The 18,703-nt window shown below is 41.0% G+C and overlaps 2 protein-coding genes across 3 annotated transcripts in view; one reads left to right on the top strand and one right to left on the bottom strand.

Moving 5' to 3' along the window:
- Nucleotides 1–4,766, top strand: part of PDZD8 (PDZ domain containing 8) — a 75,152-nt gene extending 70,386 nt beyond the window's left edge. The window contains exon 5 of the mRNA XM_061162743.1: nucleotides 1,466–4,766. Within this exon, the coding sequence (XP_061018726.1) occupies nucleotides 1,466–3,666 (2,201 nt within the window). The 3' untranslated portion in view covers nucleotides 3,667–4,766. The remainder of the gene's footprint in view (nucleotides 1–1,465) is intronic.
- A 4,269-nt stretch (nucleotides 4,767–9,035) lies between these two features.
- The window catches only part of SLC18A2 (solute carrier family 18 member A2), a 38,787-nt gene continuing 29,119 nt past the window's right edge, over nucleotides 9,036–18,703 (bottom strand). The window contains exons 12-16 of one of the 2 annotated variants that reach the window (XM_061162744.1): nucleotides 18,572–18,623; nucleotides 17,644–17,707; nucleotides 15,658–15,777; nucleotides 15,383–15,516; nucleotides 9,036–9,692 (exon numbers count right to left, since the gene is read on the bottom strand). In XM_061162744.1, the coding sequence (XP_061018727.1) occupies nucleotides 9,588–9,692; nucleotides 15,383–15,516; nucleotides 15,658–15,777; nucleotides 17,644–17,707; nucleotides 18,572–18,623 (475 nt within the window). In that variant the 3' untranslated portion in view covers nucleotides 9,036–9,587. The remainder of the gene's footprint in view (nucleotides 9,693–15,382; nucleotides 15,517–15,657; nucleotides 15,778–17,643; nucleotides 17,708–18,571; nucleotides 18,624–18,703) is intronic. The other variant, XM_061162745.1, reaches the window with a different exon arrangement.

Genomic DNA, 18,703 nt, shown 5'->3' with positions numbered 1-18,703 from the left:
AAGAATGCTAAAGCAGCACTGAAAGGCACGCTGGAGACAGATGGCATAGCTCGGTGCTGTCTCCAGGTAGGAAGCTCAGCATCAGGACAGGGCAGAGAAGGGGCTAGCCCAGCTCTGGGGATCATCGGGACAGCGGATGGTAGAAGAGGAGAGGACTGGAGCAGAAGCAGAAAAAAGCTTGATGTGAACACCATTATGGTGAAGAGGAGAGGGCTAGGGCAAAAGCATAAAAATGTTTAATGTGAACACCATTAAGGTCGTGAGACTGAGCCTGGGGAGGGAAGCAAGTGGACCAGCTGGACCATGAGAGCAAAAGGAGGAATGACCGGACATGGACACTACCTCAAAACAGATTCAGTTAGCAGACAGGTGGAAATAGGAGATTGTGATCAGAAGTTCATTCAAAGTAGAAGGTCTTTGATGTGGAAAAGTTCCAAGTGATGACCAGATCTAGAGCATGCTCTTGCCTGGGCAGCTGAAGTTGGAGAATATAGAGGTTGGGGAACTCTGAAGTCAGGTTATTAGATGGGGCTGATACTATTTTGATTTATTGAGGATGGCTGTAGGATCTTTGGAAAGCCAAGTCTCCTCCTCATCTTTCTCTTAAGTCCTATAGAAGGGGATTGCTTAGGTAAGTACTGTTTGAGGGAAGGCAGGGAGACCTTTTCAAGTTACACCTGGAATGTCCCTAGAAGAATGCATCAGAAGCTGCTAGCTTTGATTGCCTCAGGGAAGGGAGACTTTCCACTGTGCATCTTTCTGTGCCTTTTGAATTTTGAATTAATATAGCACCTATCAGAAAATAGAATGAAAACTTAAGATAGGTATTATTGAATTACAGATACAGGTAATAAACAACTTGGTTAACTTTAAAGCCCTCCTGTCCCTTCTTTATTCTTTCTCGTCCTGAAAAAGATTCGTTTCATGTGTATGGCTAATAGAATCTGTAAGCGTCCACTATTCACAGCATAGTATTTTGCTAAGTTTAGTTCAAGCACCGGTCTCTTAATTTGAATCATTCATCACCTAGCTTATAATCCCTGAAGCGCTTTAGAATTTCCTTCAGAAGAATCACAGTTTCCCATCATTTTTAAGCCTGGTTTAACCATTAATAAAATCCTTTTCAGTAGGTTTCACTCGGTTCACTTCAATTCAAACTGAGAAAAAATGTCATTTAAACCTAGGAAGGAATGGAAAGCAGTTAGGAGTTAGCAGCTTGACACCCTCCTGAGATTTTCATGGCATCATTTGGTTTGGAAAGGTAAACATTTCCAGGACATTGGAGCAGTCAGAGTTTAGGAATCAGTACACTGGTGTATCCATAAGCCCATAACATATTTTAGAGTTTTCACTATTGCTTTTCCATTAGTTCAATGATCATGAATTAATGGCAATTATACTTAGTGAATTTAGGTAATTTTTACTGCAGTAATTTTATGTTTTCCCTTTTAAAATCTTAAAACAGGTGTGAAAATCACATCTACACTGCAGGTGCTGAAGCTCATCAAGCAGGCTGGTGACCGAGTGCTGGTGTATTATGAGAGGCCTGTTGGCCAGAGTAACCAGGGTACAGTGCTGCAGGATAACTTTGGACAGTTGGAAGAAAACTTTCTGTCAGGCTCATGCCAACCGAACTTTGAAGAGGAAGCAACTGGATTGGCAGTAGATGCTGAAAATAGAGACCTGGATTCTGAATTTGAAGACTTGGCAAGCGATGTCAGAGCCCAGACTGAAGCCAGAGAGGAGGCACAGTCACTAAGCCACAGCCCCAGGCGCGCTCCCACAGCTCTTCCTGTCAGACCCCCCGGGACTGGGTCACCTGTTTTAAACCGTAAGTCAGCTGTAGGAAGCTACCCACCACCACCAAAACTCCCATCCAAAGAAGGAAATAAGCCCTTAGCCCTAAAATCTTCTGAGATACCAGAACCAGCACAAGTGTCAAAACCTACCCAAGGATCCACTTTCAAACCACCTGTGCCACCACGACCACAAGTCAAACTTCCTTTGCCTTCTGCTGATGTCCCGACCCAGGCCGAGCCAGATATTTCTGTTGAAAAGCCAGAGAAGGTGCTGCCACCGCCTCCTGCAGATAAACCTGCTGAAAAGCAAGTGAAGAATCTGGATCACGTAGAAGAAGCAGCTGCAGCTAAGCAGTTTTTAGCCAAGCAAGAAGTGGCAAAAGATCTGACTTCTGAAAGCGCCTGCCCACCTAAAGACAGTTCAGATGACCATCAAACTTGGGAATCATCAGAAATTCCTTATCGCAAGAAGCTGGGAAAATGGACAAGAACCAGAGCCAGCTGTTTCTTTGACATAGAAGCCTGCCACAGGTACTTAAACATTGCGCTGTGGTGCAGGGACCCTTTCAAACTAGGGGGTCTCATCTGCTTGGGGCACGTGAGCTTGAAACTTGAAGAGGTGGCGTTAGGATGCTTAGCTACTTCGAACATGGAATACCTTTCCAAGTTCAGACTGGAAGCCCCATCACCTAAGGCCATGGTCACGAGAACCGCACTACGAAATCTGAGTATGCAGAAGGGGTTCAATGACAAATTCTGCTACGGTGACATTACTGTTCACTTCAAATATTTGAAAGATGGAGAGCCAGACCACGTAGTTACTAACTTAGAAAAAGAAAAAGAACTCCATTTGGTTGAAGAGGTTTCTGCTCTGCCTAAAGAGGAGCATTTTGTTGGACAAATGGGTTTAACAGAAAATAAACACAGTTTCCAGGACACTCAGTTCCAGAACCCGACTTGGTGTGATTACTGTAAGAAAAAAGTTTGGACTAAAGCTGCTTCCCAGTGTATGTTCTGTGCTTATGTCTGCCATAAAAAATGTCAGGAAAAGTGTCTAGCCGAGACTCCTCTTTGTGGAGCGATGGATCAGCGGATAGATCGGGCCCTGAAAAATCTCAGACTGGAAGGACAGGAAACCCTCTTAGGCCTGCCCCCTCGTGTTGATGCTGAAGCTGGGAAGTCAGTCAACAGAACAACAGGTTTGACGAGACATATTATCAATACGAGCTCTCGTTTGTTAAACCTGCGTCAGGTCTCCAAAACTCGCCTGTCTGAGCCAGGAACTGATCTGGTAGAACCTTCACCAAAACACACACCCAACACATCAGACAATGAAGGCAGTGACACAGAGGTCTGTGGTTCGAACAGCCCTTCTAAACGAGGCAACAGTGCAGGAATAAAGTTAGTGAGAAAGGAGGGTGGTCTGGATGATAGCGTTTTCATTGCCGTTAAAGAGATCGGTCGTGATCTGTACAGGGGCTTGCCTACAGAGGAGAGGATTCAGAAACTAGAGTTCATGCTAGATAAACTGCAGAATGAAATTGATCAGGAGTTGGAACATAATAATTCCCTTGTTAGAGAAGAAAAAGAGACAACTGATGCAAGGAAAAAGTCCCTTCTTTCTGCTGCTTTGGCTAAATCTGGTGAAAGACTACAAGCTCTGACACTTCTCATGATCCACTACAGAGCAGGCATTGAAGATATTGAGTCTTTAGAAAGTCTCTCTTTAGACCAGCACTCCAAGAAAATCAGCAAGTACACAGATGACGCAGAAGAAGACCTCGACAGTGAAATAACCCAACTCATAGACTCTCAGCCATTCAGTAGCATATCAGATGACTTATTTGGCCCATCTGAGTCTGTGTAACAGCCCATATTTAAACTTTCAAGTGCTTGAGGAAAAGTTGCATCTAAAGTACCACAGATACAACCACATTTAAACCCTCTTATTATGCACTTTGGCCTGCTTCTTTACAGTTATTTGCTTGTGTGAGAACTAGAGTGGAAGAGGTGGTTTTCCAGCAAAAACATGACCAGCCCACTAAATTGGTTGTTTCAGATTGCATTTATAGCTATGCTTTTTTGGGTTTATACTGGGAATTTATTTTTACTAATTTATTTTTAACTTTTTCTAATTATGTAATTATGTAAGCTAACTTTTTGTGTTTATGTATGTGTGATGTCTCATTGTGTTTTTTCCCCCTCCTCTTCCTAGTTTTTGAATTAATGTTAAATAGCATACTGTCCAGATTCTTGAAATATTTTCACTTCCATCACGGTTGTAACAACAAATTTGCTGCATGCCCAACTTGACAACAGCAATCATTGAGGGAACAGGTTTTGAATCTTACTTTGTGTTATGAAGTTTGTCATTTCTACTTGCTTGAGATTTTTGTTATTTTGGGGTTTGGGGGCGATGCTTTCTGTTTTGATTTTGCCAAATGTAATATGAAAGCAGATGCTGCAGCTTTAGTTAGTTATGCTGATTTAGTAAAAAAAAAAAAAAAAAGATTACATATATTGCTTGTTTTTTATGCTTCTGTGAACTTTTTTTCTAAAGCTTCTGTGCAGTTTAAGTATAGTAAGCATATAGTGATTAATTTGAAGAGCTTGCATTGAAAAACAAAATGTAATAGGGAATAAATATAGAATGCAGTTGGTTAAGAATTTTGAGAGGATAACAAGATTGCTTAAAAAAAAAGTAACCATAGGATTTTGAAATAGAATCTTTCAAAATATTGATATTTTCCTTTCAAATGGAAGTTTTAAACATTTATGATTATTTTTCAGCTTCAGTTCTCCCATAGGAAATAAAGCATGTGCAAGGATATTTGAAGTTTCAGAGGACTGTTCTTAAAATGACCTTGTTGATATCTGGTTTGGCTGTTTTGTTTTAGAAATTTTTTCATGCATGAGAATGTCGTGAACAAGAGGAATCATGCAAAATACATTTATTGTTTCACCTGACATCTGCAGACTTAAAGGAATGATCATTCTGAATGCTTCTATAGTTCAGACTGTCTTTTATTCATTTAAAAAAAAAAAAAAATAGCATAGATACCTAGGAATTGGGACCAGGTGTCTTTAAAGGAAGGTCTACTGTAACAGTTCATTGTGTGGGTCCTCAGTAATACGTGACTGAGGGAAAACGTGTGAGCATGACCTTTGTTGGTATACCATGAAAGTTTTGGCCTTTTATATGTCTATAAAAGATTTGTACATGTTTTTCCCTTTCGTAGGTAGCTACTATGATAATTGCTATATAGTGAAACTGACATGAATTTAAAACTAGATAGCACAGCTTATATAACTGGCCAGAATTCTGGCCCAGGTCCATAAGCTAGGATTCCATACAAGAGTTTAAGTTGAAGCTCTTCTGTTGGCCATTAGCAAACTGTGTAACCATAAGCAAGCCACAAAAGGGCTCCATGCTGCAGTCTCCCCAGCTCTAAAGTAGGAATAAACCAAAACTTCCTCTTAACTACCTCACAGAATTGTTGTGAGGATAACAGCATAACTGTGGAAGTTCTCTGAATAGTAAAAAGCTGTTCAAATAAAAGGGATGACTTACATGGATGGTAAAACATTTTTATGGGTAGAAAAGCTATTCTAGTTTTAGAATCATAGCCAGTTCTCATTCTTGCTGTTTTATTATCAAGTAAAATATAAGGAAACCCAAATACCTTTCTTGGCCAAGTTTATAACAAAAATATATCTCGGTATGCCCCCCTTTTTTGTTTAAGCATGCTTGCATTTTAAAAGAACACTGCTATAGAAGTCTCTATACACCAAATTCACTGAAAGCTAAAATATTGTTCTGTAAACAATAGCTTAAAGTCATCTGCCCAGTGTGATCACAGACTTTCATCTTACCATAAAAAAATCACTTACCACTGACAACCTGGAAGGCAGAGTAAGTGACTGGTGGTTTTGGATCATACCATGGAAGTTTTAGTGACATCCAAGCATGCTGCTGAAATGGATGCATTTGAAACAGCTGTAGAAATAATGCAAAACTTTGCTTTCATAAAAATCTGCTCATGTTTTTAAAGTATCTAACTCTGTAGAACCACAATTATGGAAAGCTCAGAAATGCTGCTAATGATAATTGTAAAATATACCTTCAGTGTAGTGCGATATTTTTCTATTTATTGGTGAGAGGCAATAGAGGCATCACAGTTGTACTTTAGGGCAAGGGAGGGGGACCCCTCCCAGCCACCTAGGGAATAGTAAGGTCTAAAGCTTCAATGAAAACAGTTGTATTATATCACATTCCTGATGTAATCTTTCTGCCATGCTATGTTATCAATAGCTTAAAAATAATAATAAATAAAACCTACCAAGAAAACAAGAATATCTTCATTTAACAACATCTGAAAAAAAGTGATTACTGCATCTATGTGGAATTAATTGCCTGTATAATTGGGCCGTGAAAACAAGCTTAACCAAGTCCACTTTTGCTAAACAGAATTGCTATTCTGAAAATTGTCTAAAAGCATTAAATTTGGTTTTACTCTTTTTTTATGCTGTGAGATACCAGATTTATCTATTTGCCTCTGCTATCTAGGAGTAACGAGACTATTTAAAGTGTATTTTCCACATATCAGCATTCAGATGAATGTTTAGACAGTCAAGTTGAGCAACGTTTTAGCATTATTTTAAAATAAATTCATTTAAAAAATAATAAAATAAATTCATATGCTACATTTCTTAATATCAAGCCTTACATTCTTCAGTATCAGAGCTAGTTAAAATATTCTGTGGCCATTTGTGATTTTGAGAGGAGAAAATACATAGTAGTAAAAATGTGAGGGTTACTATCAATTCTAAATTTAAGTATATTTGAACTTTTTGAAAGGCAGTTTGAAGATATTTGGCTCTTACTAATAGTAAGATAATAAAATCTTAAGTCCCCATAAAAGTGAATAACTTCAAAATCACTTTAATTTTAAAATACATTAAGTTTATTTCTAAACTGAGAGATAATGGCTTTTCTTTAAAAATGGGATTGGGGGAGGTTCCCGTAAACGTTTTTAAGCTGTGGATCCACTTTAAGATCTGTTTAAAGCCATGGATTCTCACCCCTGAAAGATGCACACACGCATATCCTAGACTTATGGTACTTCCATGGCCGTGGATCTGCTGTGTAACGCGGCTGCATATCCTAGTTACTTTTATCAACTATAGTTATTTGTTCATAGCGATTAGGAAAGCAGTACAGCTTTAGAGATGCAAGGATAACTTACTGGTTGATTCCACATTGACACCATGTGGGTAGTTACATATTTCAATTTAAAACAAATTTTGCAAAGCCAGAAAATATGGTTCAAACTAGTCTGGAGTAGATTTTACCTGACGTCTGCAAGCAAAAAAAGAATAGTTTTTAATTGAATATCCACAGTTAATATGTTCTCACATATTTTATTCTGATGATATTATCTGGTTAACAAAGGAAAACAACAGGCACAGTAGTGTTCAGAAGATTTATTAGGTAAACTAGCTAAAACAGAATGTAGGTGGATACACTTAGCAGTCAAAAGAAAGAACTGAGTATTCATTGCTACCTCATTAAATTTTTTGTATCTGTTTTGCTAGGTACAAGCATAAAAACCACCTCTGCTCAAAAAATAAACAGTTCAGAGAGCTGTGTGTTCTTTGTTCTGATACACACATTTAAAAACAGCCCCTCTTTTCATAGTTTTACCCACCCCAGGATATTATTCATATGAAAGACCTTTCAGGTTTTTTCCTCATCAGATATAGTTTTCCCCCTTTTGCTCTCAAAACATGTCTGAAAAACATTTCTCTTTTATATGATCTCTAGGGATCACCAGCAGACATGGCTGCCAGTCATTCTTGAAGAGACTGGAGCCTTACAGGCAAAAGTTTTAAAAGCTATATAGTATTAGGAGTGGGGAGAACTACAAACCCTCCAAGAGAACTGATTTGTAGTACATTGTTTTTTAAGGGTCTCCCCTAAAGAAGTAGAGAACAATCCCGCTTTTTTACTTCAGCCATAGGAGCACCTCCAGCAAAGCAGAGGCCTTGTGTGAGTCGCCCAATGCAAATACATGAGTAGGAAGCCAGTTTGCTTCCAACACATGCACTTAAAAAACCAGACTTCAGATCAAAGCCCCACAAAAAAGCTTCATGAAGAAAATGGAAAGGAACTATTAGCTACTTTCTTAGGGAAGTAAAAGGTAGAGTCTTTCCAAGTTAACAGAAATAATTTTAGCTTTACAAAGAAACTGACATTAGGTAGTTTTTGCTTACTATTACAGAACTACAGAATGAACAAGTGTTTTTAAGACATTCCATACTATCTTCATATACAAAACTATGTAAACGGACAATGTTCACTAACAGTACTTACATCGAAAAGGCACAGCAACGTTATCATGCTCAGAAAAACTACATCACACAGCGCTAGGTGATACAGTATTACATAGACAATTTTAGATGTTTGGGTTTTTTCCTGCATGTGAAAGGGAGTGTGCCCTGACCACCCTATTATTTTTACCTGTTTTCCTAACACGATCCAAGACAGTTTTATTCCTCCTTCATCTTCATCTAAAATAATAGTATCAAAAAAAATTAACAGATCCCTAGAAAACACTTGACTTCCAGGTAAAAGAAAATTATAGTCTGATTTTTTTTTTTTCACATCACAGCAGCTATTAGCTTTTTAAATTTCTTTTCTAAAACTTCAGCTAGATGTTGATATATCTCATCATGCTTAAACAATCCTAATAGTATAAGGATTTTCTATTCTCAATCTTTTGTCGTCCAGTAAGACAAGTATGTATCTGAAAGGGAAAGCTTCTAGTTGTTCATAATTATATATTTGGGTGCTTTTCTCTGCTTTCAGAATATTCACTGTTTTACCCTTATTGGCTTTAATGTTTGCTGCCAACCACAAGACATGTAAACATATAATTTACAACCATCTGCTTCCAGGTAGGTGATTACATAGAAAACTAATGCCAGCTGAGATTCATGGATTAAATCTGAAAGATGATTGACTCAAGTTCTTCTGCATTTGAGATAACTAGCTTTTGCCTCATGAATATATTGACAGTACAGTTGACCCCTGAACAACATGATTTGAACTGCATGGGTCCACTTATATGCAGAGTTTTTTCAACAAATACAGACTGCAGTACTACGTGACCCGTGGTAGGATGAATCCATAGACGTGAAATCACGGATACGAAGGGCTGACTGTTTTCGGCTGTGTGGGGTGTTGGCATTCCCAAACCCTGTGTTGTTCCAGGTCAACTGTAATTCCAAGTTCAGTATCATTCAGTATCACTACATAATATACGCCGTCTTACTTGACTCTGTTTTTCAGACTCCCTTCTAGTTTCTCATTGTTGGAAGTGTCTCGGAGATAATGTGTGCTTTAAACACTCATTACCAATATTCAGAAAAAAATATAAGACTTTTTTTTTGCCCAGGTGTTTGTGAATGTAAGTTAAAAAATTATATTTGATTTGGATTCAAATATTTATAGATTTACACTATATTTCGTCAAAATATATTGTATAATATTTAATAAAATCAAATACATAAAATAAAGTTTTCAACACTATTTATACAAACCCCTAGAAAAGCTGCTTTTTCTTTATAAGGCCGTTGGCAATCGATCATAACCGTGGAAAAGAAAGAACCTTTGGTTGTATGGACTCTCACCAGGAATGAGTGGTATGACTAAGACAGTTCTGGATGAGTCATTTCACTGGAAACACTGTTTTATACAATTAGGTACTTGGAGGACTTTTCAGGGTCTCAGTCACTTTCAGATTCTTCATCCTCACCTATTGGATATGACTGGCTGCTATTCTGAGTGTACATTTTTGTTTTAATGGGGCAGTTGTGATCCATGAGGATAGCCTAAAAGAGAGCAGAGTGCAGATATATTAACTCACTGGTTCATAAAGAGAAGACAGAAACTGGTTAAGACAGGATTAGTAGTTTGAAAACTACCTACAGTACCACCCAAAATATTAACCAACCAGTAATCTGGTGCAACTGCCAGGTGCCTGGCCTGGAAGACCTGGCATTCTAAAGAGTGAAAATTCCAGGTGGTAGGAGGCAGCAGAAGCAGTCTCTGCAGTGTTCCTATTATATCTGCCAGGGACCCTAAGTCAATTTGGAGGAACCTGTAAGCTCTGAAGAAAGGGGTATGCAGGTTAGGTTAAGTTTATACTTAGGGTGGGGCCACAGGTACGGCCCCTTTGGTTTCCCTGGATTAAGCATCACAGGGCCCTTACCTTTTTAAATATGGCATCTCGGAAGGACGTCTTCCCAAGTCCTGGCTGGCCTCTTCTTGCTCAAGTGTGTTTTATTAATAAAAAGTATGTTTCTCTCATACACATAAAAATTCTATGTGCTCCCTTATTGTAACAAAAACTTTTTAAAGATCAATTGATCCTCAGTTGATAAACATCTTCAGTTGATAAGCGCTATAGTCATTATTCCTCCTGGAAGCATAGGGACCAAGCACGTATGTGATAGCTTGATCACCCTCTGTGTAGGCATAAGGGTCAAAGAACTTGACCAAGAGATGCTCGGCTAAATGGGGTAGATCGAGCCCAGGTGGCCTGTGCCAACGTCCGCTCTAGTGACACTCCACAGGACAGCCAGGGGTGCAGAGCATGACATTGGGTGCAACTGAAATGGATTCTGTCACCAGGCATGTCTTTCAGTTTTCCTCCACGTAAGCTATCCTGCCAGTGCCTTTTTGTGCATTTGAAAATCTAAATGGCAACATTTATCTGGATTAAATTAATCTTCTGTTGCCTATTGCAACCTATCTTGGCACTTGTCAGCTGCCCCTCGCAGTTCTTGTCCCACAGATTTGATAAGCTCCTTTGTCTCCACTCAGCCCTTAACCCATTTATCATTTCCCAAGAAATTCTAAAATGATCTGCCATGTGGCCTGTAATGATAAGGACTTCCGTGACTCTAAGTTAGGCTGCCAGCTCAAATTGTCAGCTGCGAATTCAACTCTAGTTTTTTTTTTTTTTTTTTCGTTATGCTTCTTGCCAAGTGAATTGATACATGGACTTCATGAGGAGCTCAATTTTTAAAAAGTAAGTAGCTAAAGTGATAGCAAGACCCTTCTTCCCACATGGGTGTGTGCTTGTAACACACAAGGTTTAGCCATCAAGAGCTCCATGTCTTGCCTCTGGAGTCACAATCCTCAAAGAAACGTGCCCAAGAATCACTCGATGGGGCAGGCTAAACATCGAATCCCAGGTTCCCACCCTTAGTGATCCTGGTGTCAGCGTGCTGTGAGAAACACCACCCAACTTACGTGCGGCATCTTCTGGGACAAACAGGGCCACACAGCTGATGACCGCTTACTGGGCACCTACCAGATGCATGCTTCAGGCTTTTAAGGTCCTCTCCCAGCAACTTCAGAACCTCACTGCACACAAGTGACGGTTGGGGGTTCGTGGGCAGAGTGCTTACCGGGAGTCTCAAGTGCTTGGGGAAAGCACAGGAGAAGATAGGGGTGGATTTGAAGCTTGCAGGGCCTTCTGTAGAGCAGCCTGCCTTTTTCCCCAACCCTCCTCCTGACCCCCAGATCTGATGTTGAGGCATAAGGAGACCATCGCGGGAAAGCCGAATCAGACCCAGACTGCAGGGCCCTGAATGCCAGGCAAGAGGCCTTATTAACCCCAGGCCCACAGGCGGAGAGCCAGCCTTGGAAAGGATGGCCATCCTTCTTCCTTACCACAAAGACCTTCTCTCCCCTGGCTAGTCCACCATCATACCATACACTATATAGACTTAAGGACCTCTGGAACCTAGCACTGGGCACATAACAGACCCAATTTAAAAACCGCATTGCAAGGGAAGAAGTTCAGTCAGACCAATGATTTGGCATTGTACAGAACTTATCAATTAACCAAACTGGGTTTGCTGACACTACCTGTACCAGGTAAAGGAGTTTTCTTCCTTAATGTAACTTTTAAAACCTAGCTTACTGACTTCTGGACACTTTTTTGAAAGACTTATTGTGCCACTTTTTTTTTTTTTAAGTTATACACGATTAAGCCAGATGGCATGTAATAGTCCAAAAGTGCCACGAAAAGAGAGGCATGAACAGCATCAAGTCATGGGCATGAGGGACGCATACAGAGGGGCCTGGGGAGTAGCCTGGTAATTAGAGCAGTCCATGCACTACTGTGGGGAGAAAGGTGTGTTTGACCCTCAAGTGAAGTATAAAGGGGGGGGGGGCGGGGGCAGGGGATTGTCATTTGTATTCAGGGCAAAGCCAGTTCCTGAGAGTTGAGCTCCAGTCCTGCCAAATGCCTGGTTTCATATCAGACACTGTACAGTCAGGATTTCCAAAGCAGTAAAAACACGCTGGACCAAGTGAAGTGTAAAAATAACACAAATAGGAAGCTAGGACAGTGAAACCGTCAAAGTATTAAAATGTAAGAGTTCCAGGCTTCAAGATATTGAAAGACACCAGGGCTCCTGTGTGCTAGAAAAGACTTATTTACCACATTATCTTTTTTTTTTTAATAAAGTGATGGTTTTGCATCAGGATCAGCCAGTAAAAGCAAGCTACAGCCCTCAAATAGCCTACTTTCCTGTCTGAGCAACAATTAGAAACTTGAAGAGTAAGACCTAAGTGGTTGTTTAGTCGCCAAGTCGTGATTCTTTGCAACCCCATGGACTGCAGCACACCAGGCTCCCTGTCCTTCACCATCTCCTGGAGTTTGCTCAAACTCATGTCCATTGAGACCTAAGAAATGTGCCCTATCTTTAAAAAAAATTTTAACCTGAAAAAATAAAGTCCGTTCCAGAACCCAGTTTCCTCACTGGCTACTCTGAGAACCAGAGGCTACAACCAATCTCTTATAAGTGGAATGCAGTTCCCTCAAATGACAGAGCTGGTGTTTCTTATACCTGCAGAGGGACTAGAGTAACAGGCTTTTCTCTCTGCCTGTTTTGATAACACTAATTTAAAACAAAACAAAGCAAAAAAACAGAAATCCAATAAACCAAATGAAAGCAACACTCAGGTGCTCACAAACTGGTTCATGACTGGATGACTTGGGAACCATAAAACGGCACTCGAACTTTCCATTTCGAGCTTAAGTCCACACACCACTTAATCAGAAGGCTTCCTAATGAAGGAATTACTTGCTAAGGTTTGTACGCCTTCTGGCTCTCCCGTCCCCTGCGCCTGGTAACTGCTGATCCTGAATGCCAGCACTTGGTATTGGAGCTTCTCAAGTGGGTGGTAATCGATGGCTTCTCCGCCCTGGCTCGCACGGCTTCCTGCCCTGGCTGCCTCCCATCACTCGGTGCCATCGGCTGCTTCCTGCCTGCACAGTGAGTAGGCAGTGGCTGTTGGCTGCCACCTTCCGATGTCACCATCGTGCCCCTCAAATGGATCTGACGTGATGCCTTCAATTACAGGCATCAATTATGGGCAGGGAGACACACATTCTCTCTGGTTTTCAATGATTCATCTTGCTAGGCACTTATTAAGGGACATTTTACAGCGGAAGTAGCTCCTGGAAGCCTGGCCCTCCTTATCACTTTGCCTTTCAGGATTGTCTCTTCCATTTCCTTCAGCACTTTTCTTTTTAAATGAACTAAAGTCTTGGTTTGAATGTGGGGAGAGGCACAGAGGCTTTCTGCCCATCGTGTGTGGACCCCAGAGCGGGAACTGGTCCCCTGACCTCACCCACTTCCTCCAAGACCTCAGATAAGCCCTCAAAGCTGCTACTGACAAACGGATAACACCACAGCCACTAACATCCGCTGCTCGGCAAGGGAAGCCCAGTGGGCAGCGCTGGGTTATGAGCACTCTCATCTCCCAGAGAGAAGAAGGGGAGGAGACTGAGGGACCGCCGGGCTGACAGAGTACGTCAGAGCTAGGTAAGACAAGAAAGGAGGGTGGGGTTATGTGGAAACAAGTGAGAGCCTATTGAGCATTTACTGTGTGCAGATATGGGGGCCACACTCTGCTGGAACTCCTTCATTGAATCCTCAAACCACCCTGTGAGGTCAGGTCTAAATCGTCTTCCTGTGAGAGAGACAGCTCGGCTCCAGGGCCCTGCGCTACCTCCTGGGTCTTATACAGTCTCCTGGGTGGCAGAATCATTTGTAGGTGATTTTTTCTTTTTTTTTTTGGTCAAATAGGGTTGGGAGTAATCTTCATTCAGCCTTAATCAGATTGATACGGTGGCAACAGAACAAGAGCTATTTTCTGGGATTGCACAGAGAATGTCCTGACCCTGATGGGGGCCAAGGTACTCTGCTGGGGTCAGACAAAGGTGGCCAGGGAACTCAGATGACCAGGCTGGAAAGCAGGAAGTGCCCTGAGAGAGATGAGAAAGTTGTTCAGAGCTGGGGAGGTGTCAGCAAAAGAGGAAGAGTCAGATAGGTGTGAGTACTTCAAAGATACCTACTTAAATCCTATATAATAAAGGGCACAAGACCAGTGCTCAGTGCTGGATACACTTCTTAAATATACTGAACATATTAATAAATGCCCAAAATGCCCAAAACAAAGACTACATACAACTCAACTTCAGGGTCTGTGTCTGTCTTTAAACCTACTCTTTGGGGAAGGTCATGAAAGGGGCAATTAAGAAATGCCAAAGCCTTAAAACCCATTTCAGTTCAAATGTCATGGAGAACTTCTGATGTACTCCCAAGAGCACAGTGCAAGGGAACCTACATCCATTACTAAACACAAAAATACCACCTCCCCCGGCCTTGCTTCTCTAAACACACAAATACCACCTCCCCCTTGCTTCTCTCATTCACTCTTAATCTAAGGCCCTCTTCTTTCAACCAGATGAGTGTCCATCAGCATCGAATATTTAAAAAAAGTCAGCAGCAGCACCACCAGGTATGAACACTTATTGGAAAGGATAAAATGACTGATGCATTTCAAAATTCAAATTTAGAATTGATAAGTTTGAATTTGTTCAAAAGGGGAACACTTTATACTCAATACTATATCTTGCTTATAGCTAGGATTCTGGTCATGAAATTATTAACTTAAACGTTATAAAGATGTGCTCACATGTGCCCAAAGGTACATAAAACAATGTTTTTCCATAAGTGTCTGTTACCTACATTAAAACCATCTCCAGACTTTTATGCAATAAAGACTAAGACACTACTACTGAAAATGGTAAGGGTTAAGAGAAAAGCAGACAGGACCAAAAAAGGTTGATCTTAGGAGTGAGCACCGGAGGCAAAAAAGTTATGTTCAAGAGTTCAAGTATCTTTGAAAATTAAATTGTTTAATTGTTAATATAAATCTATGTTTATATTTGATTGACAGAAGAGCTATATTGATCGCTAATCTAGGTATGAAAATTATTTCACTCTTCAAATGTATAAACATAATGCTTGATACAGTCAAAGAAGTATCTGCTCTATGCAGTATAAGCTAAAAAGGAACTCTTACCATTTATATTTGGGGAGTTCTGTTCAAAAGGAGTAGAAATATATTTTAGAACCAAGCCATAAGGCACTAGCCAGAAGACCATGCTAAAATGATCAAGAAACACTTAATTGCAACCTAAAATTTTTCTTACCATTTTTTCTTCCTTGGCAGGTGGACTTCGAAGAAAAAAGCAGAGAGGAGCAAAAAGAATATCAATTATTCCGATAATTGTCATGAGCCATGGAAATCCAATTGCCTTTGCGATAGCACCACCAGCGGAAGGACCTTTCAGGAAACAGAGAATTAGATAAAGCTCTCTCTAAATGTCTTGTAGGCGGAAAGATGCAAAGGTTTAAATAATTCTCAGTAGGCATTATTAGTTTGCACTGAGAAAAAAAAGTTCTTTTGGAAACCCAATGTCCTTACCTATGGCATATCCCATACAAAATGCTACATCGGCAATGGCATACACGCTCCCATAGACGGACACGTGCCGCAGGTCGACCAGGTAGCCCATGATGGGCATCATTGATGAATCCACCATGCCTGTGGACAGTCAGGGAACACAGTCTACAGAAAACTGATGGAAACCAACAGTGGGCTGAATGTCAATGACTGTGTCCTAACCTTACAACCCTGCCAAGATTCTTCACTGCTGTCTGCCAAGTCTTGAGGCAAACTCCCTACAACGTACCTTTCACTGAAGACAGACCAAAGGTGCCTGAGGCTGGGACTGGAACTCAGACTACCATTTGCCTGTTCCCTGCCTTGCCTCATCGTGTCCTCCACTGTCTGGGAGACGGCACGCAGTCCTCTAGGGACTTGCCTGCCATTCTGCAGACCCAGAGGGATGCTGGTTACCGGCTGTGTGAACCCTGAGCCTGCTTCCTGTGGATGCTTTCCTGATTCACTATTTTCTGGTCCACGTTGTCCTCTGCCCTCAAAGAGTGGGTACACTACATGCCTCACCCAGCCTCCTCCCCACCCACAGCTTGGCCTCACTCTTAAATTATGAGAGTTAAAGTCGGAAAGCATAGAGAGAATCAGGAGGAACCAGAACAGGAAAGAGTATGAGGGACTGCCTGGCCCTACTCAGGAAACTAAAATCAAAAGAGGTTTGCTCATTTAGTTGGCTAAAACACCAAAAACCATCACCACTGCCAAGACCTGTATTAGAACCTCTGGTCTCTAGAATAGTCAGGGAACAGGAAGCATAAAGAAAGGACACGTGTATTCGGAGTTCTAAATCCAAACCCCTGGCTGGCTGAGCATCATCATGCCTTATTTCTCTGAACGTCACTCTCCCCATTGATAAAATGGAGATGATAATGATTGGCTGAATGAGATGATGGCTGTGAACACATCTGGCAGGGCATTCAAATGTCAGCTCCCTCACCCACACCCCCACAGAGGCAGGAGGGTAAGGGAGATTTCTTGCATTTAACTAGTATGTGCTGATCACCTGAGATGTGCAAGGTGCTGGGATAACGAACAGAGCAAAGATTTGAAATAAATTATGATTGTGAGTGATGCTATGAATGCGCTGTGAGAAGCTGTGTGTATGTATACACATATGTATGTGTATGTGTATATGTATATGTATGCACATAAGCTGGGATAACCTAGCCTGGTCTAAGGGGTCAGCAAAGGCTCCATCCTCGCTACTGTACCAAAGATCCAACTTCTGCCTTTACCCTGGACAGATTCACCTTTATCATGATTAATCTGTATATTATAAATGAGAAACAGCACATGCTATTTATCTAAAATATGAATGAGATTTTTCCTAACATATTACTTACTGTGCCTCACACTGCTACAAAGACTTGTCCCCTTTGCTTGTGAAAATTCCCGCAGTACAGCTGGTCATCAATGTATCAGTAACCTTTTCTGTGCCAAACCTTATTGAAAACTACATGTGAAGCCTTTGTCCCCCAGCCTCATATGAGAAAGTCTGTGCACAGATATGAGCCCAAACAGATGGGTTCTGAGTAAGCAGTTCTTCTGTTTGCCCAGGCTCAGCAGTGGAGTATCATTTTGCTTCTGTAAATATCAGGCTTTTACAATACTGGTTTTCAGGAAATAAATGACTAGTTCATGAAAGCCAGTATCTGTGGACAATCTACAAACTGTACATGAGCTAAGCTGCCACAGTCTCCTGTCAAGCTTCTAGAAATTTTATTATTGAGTAACTATAAGTCTGCCCAAGTAAGGACTCTTTTTGTTGTTGTTTTGTTTTTGCCACACAGAGCAGCATGCAGGATCTTAGTTCCCCAACCAGGAATTGAACCCAAGCCCTTGCTGTAAAAGTGCAGAGTCCTAACCACTGGACTGCCAGGGAAGTTGAGGAACTCTTTCTTGGTACTGGGAAAACAAAGTTTTAAATTTAGGCACAAGGCTCCCGTGACTTACCAATTGCAAAACCAACTCCGAAGTTGGGAGCTATGAGTCCATAGATGTTTTTTGCAAGAGGAATCTGTAAGAGGAAATACATGTTATGCCAAAAGAACATGCTATTCAACTCTGAATTATCATAGGAAGTCTTAAAGAGAGGTTTTCTCTGGCCTGGTATGTGTGTCCCCTTATGGAGGAAGTAGGAGGAGGGGGCAAGATGGGGTTTGGGCAAAAGACGACCCTCCAGATCTTTAATAGAGTTGAAATGACCACCATGAAAAGCTAGTTCACTTCCATATGTGAAAGTTCAGCCTAGTCTATACTCCATTTTTTTAATAGTTATTTTTATTTATTTGGCTGCACTGGGTCTTAGTTGCAGCACGCGGGATCTTTAGCTTCAGCATTCGAACGCTTAGTTGCAGCATGTGGGATCTTGTTCCCTGACGAGGGATCAAACCCAGGCACACTGCACTGGGAGGGCAGAGTCTCAGCCACTGGACCACCAGGGAAGTGCCCATACTCTGTTTTTGAAAAAACCAGAAGGTCTCATTTGGGGTAGATATTAGCCTTTGGTAGAAGATGTTTTACTCTAGAAAAACATCTTGCTATTGTTTCTGGCTGGTTGCCCTAAAGTGTTCAAGATACTGTAATGTTTTAGATGCACAGGGAGGGGGAACGAGGTGAAATAAAAACAATGTAATAAAACATTCTAAATAATTTCCAACTGACATAAAATAAAGATAAACCCTTTGGAGAATCTTGTCCGCAGTTTTTAACATGATAAAAAATGAGAAGAAAAGGGAAGATTAATAAAACTAAGTGTCAACAAACTTCAAACTGCCATATTTGTTGGTGATTCTTGCCCAAAGCAACAGTTTCATTTACAGGTTATTTCCACCTGCCAAATGTCATCTTTTTTTTTTTTCAAATGTCATCTTTTACTCACACATAAAATGCTCATTCCGACAATTATCATTCCTAGAAGAGCACAAAGCCATCTGTCAAAACACAAAAAAGCACATTAAGAAACGATTCTCCACACCGCCCCCCCCATCCAGGTTTTCAGTGGAAATCAAAA

This window comes from Dama dama, chromosome 15 (genome assembly GCF_033118175.1).
Source record: "Dama dama isolate Ldn47 chromosome 15, ASM3311817v1, whole genome shotgun sequence".
Taxonomy (NCBI): Eukaryota; Metazoa; Chordata; class Mammalia; order Artiodactyla; family Cervidae; genus Dama; species Dama dama.
The sequence above is the reverse complement of the archived record's forward strand: the minus strand, read 5'-3'. Positions and strand labels throughout refer to the sequence as shown.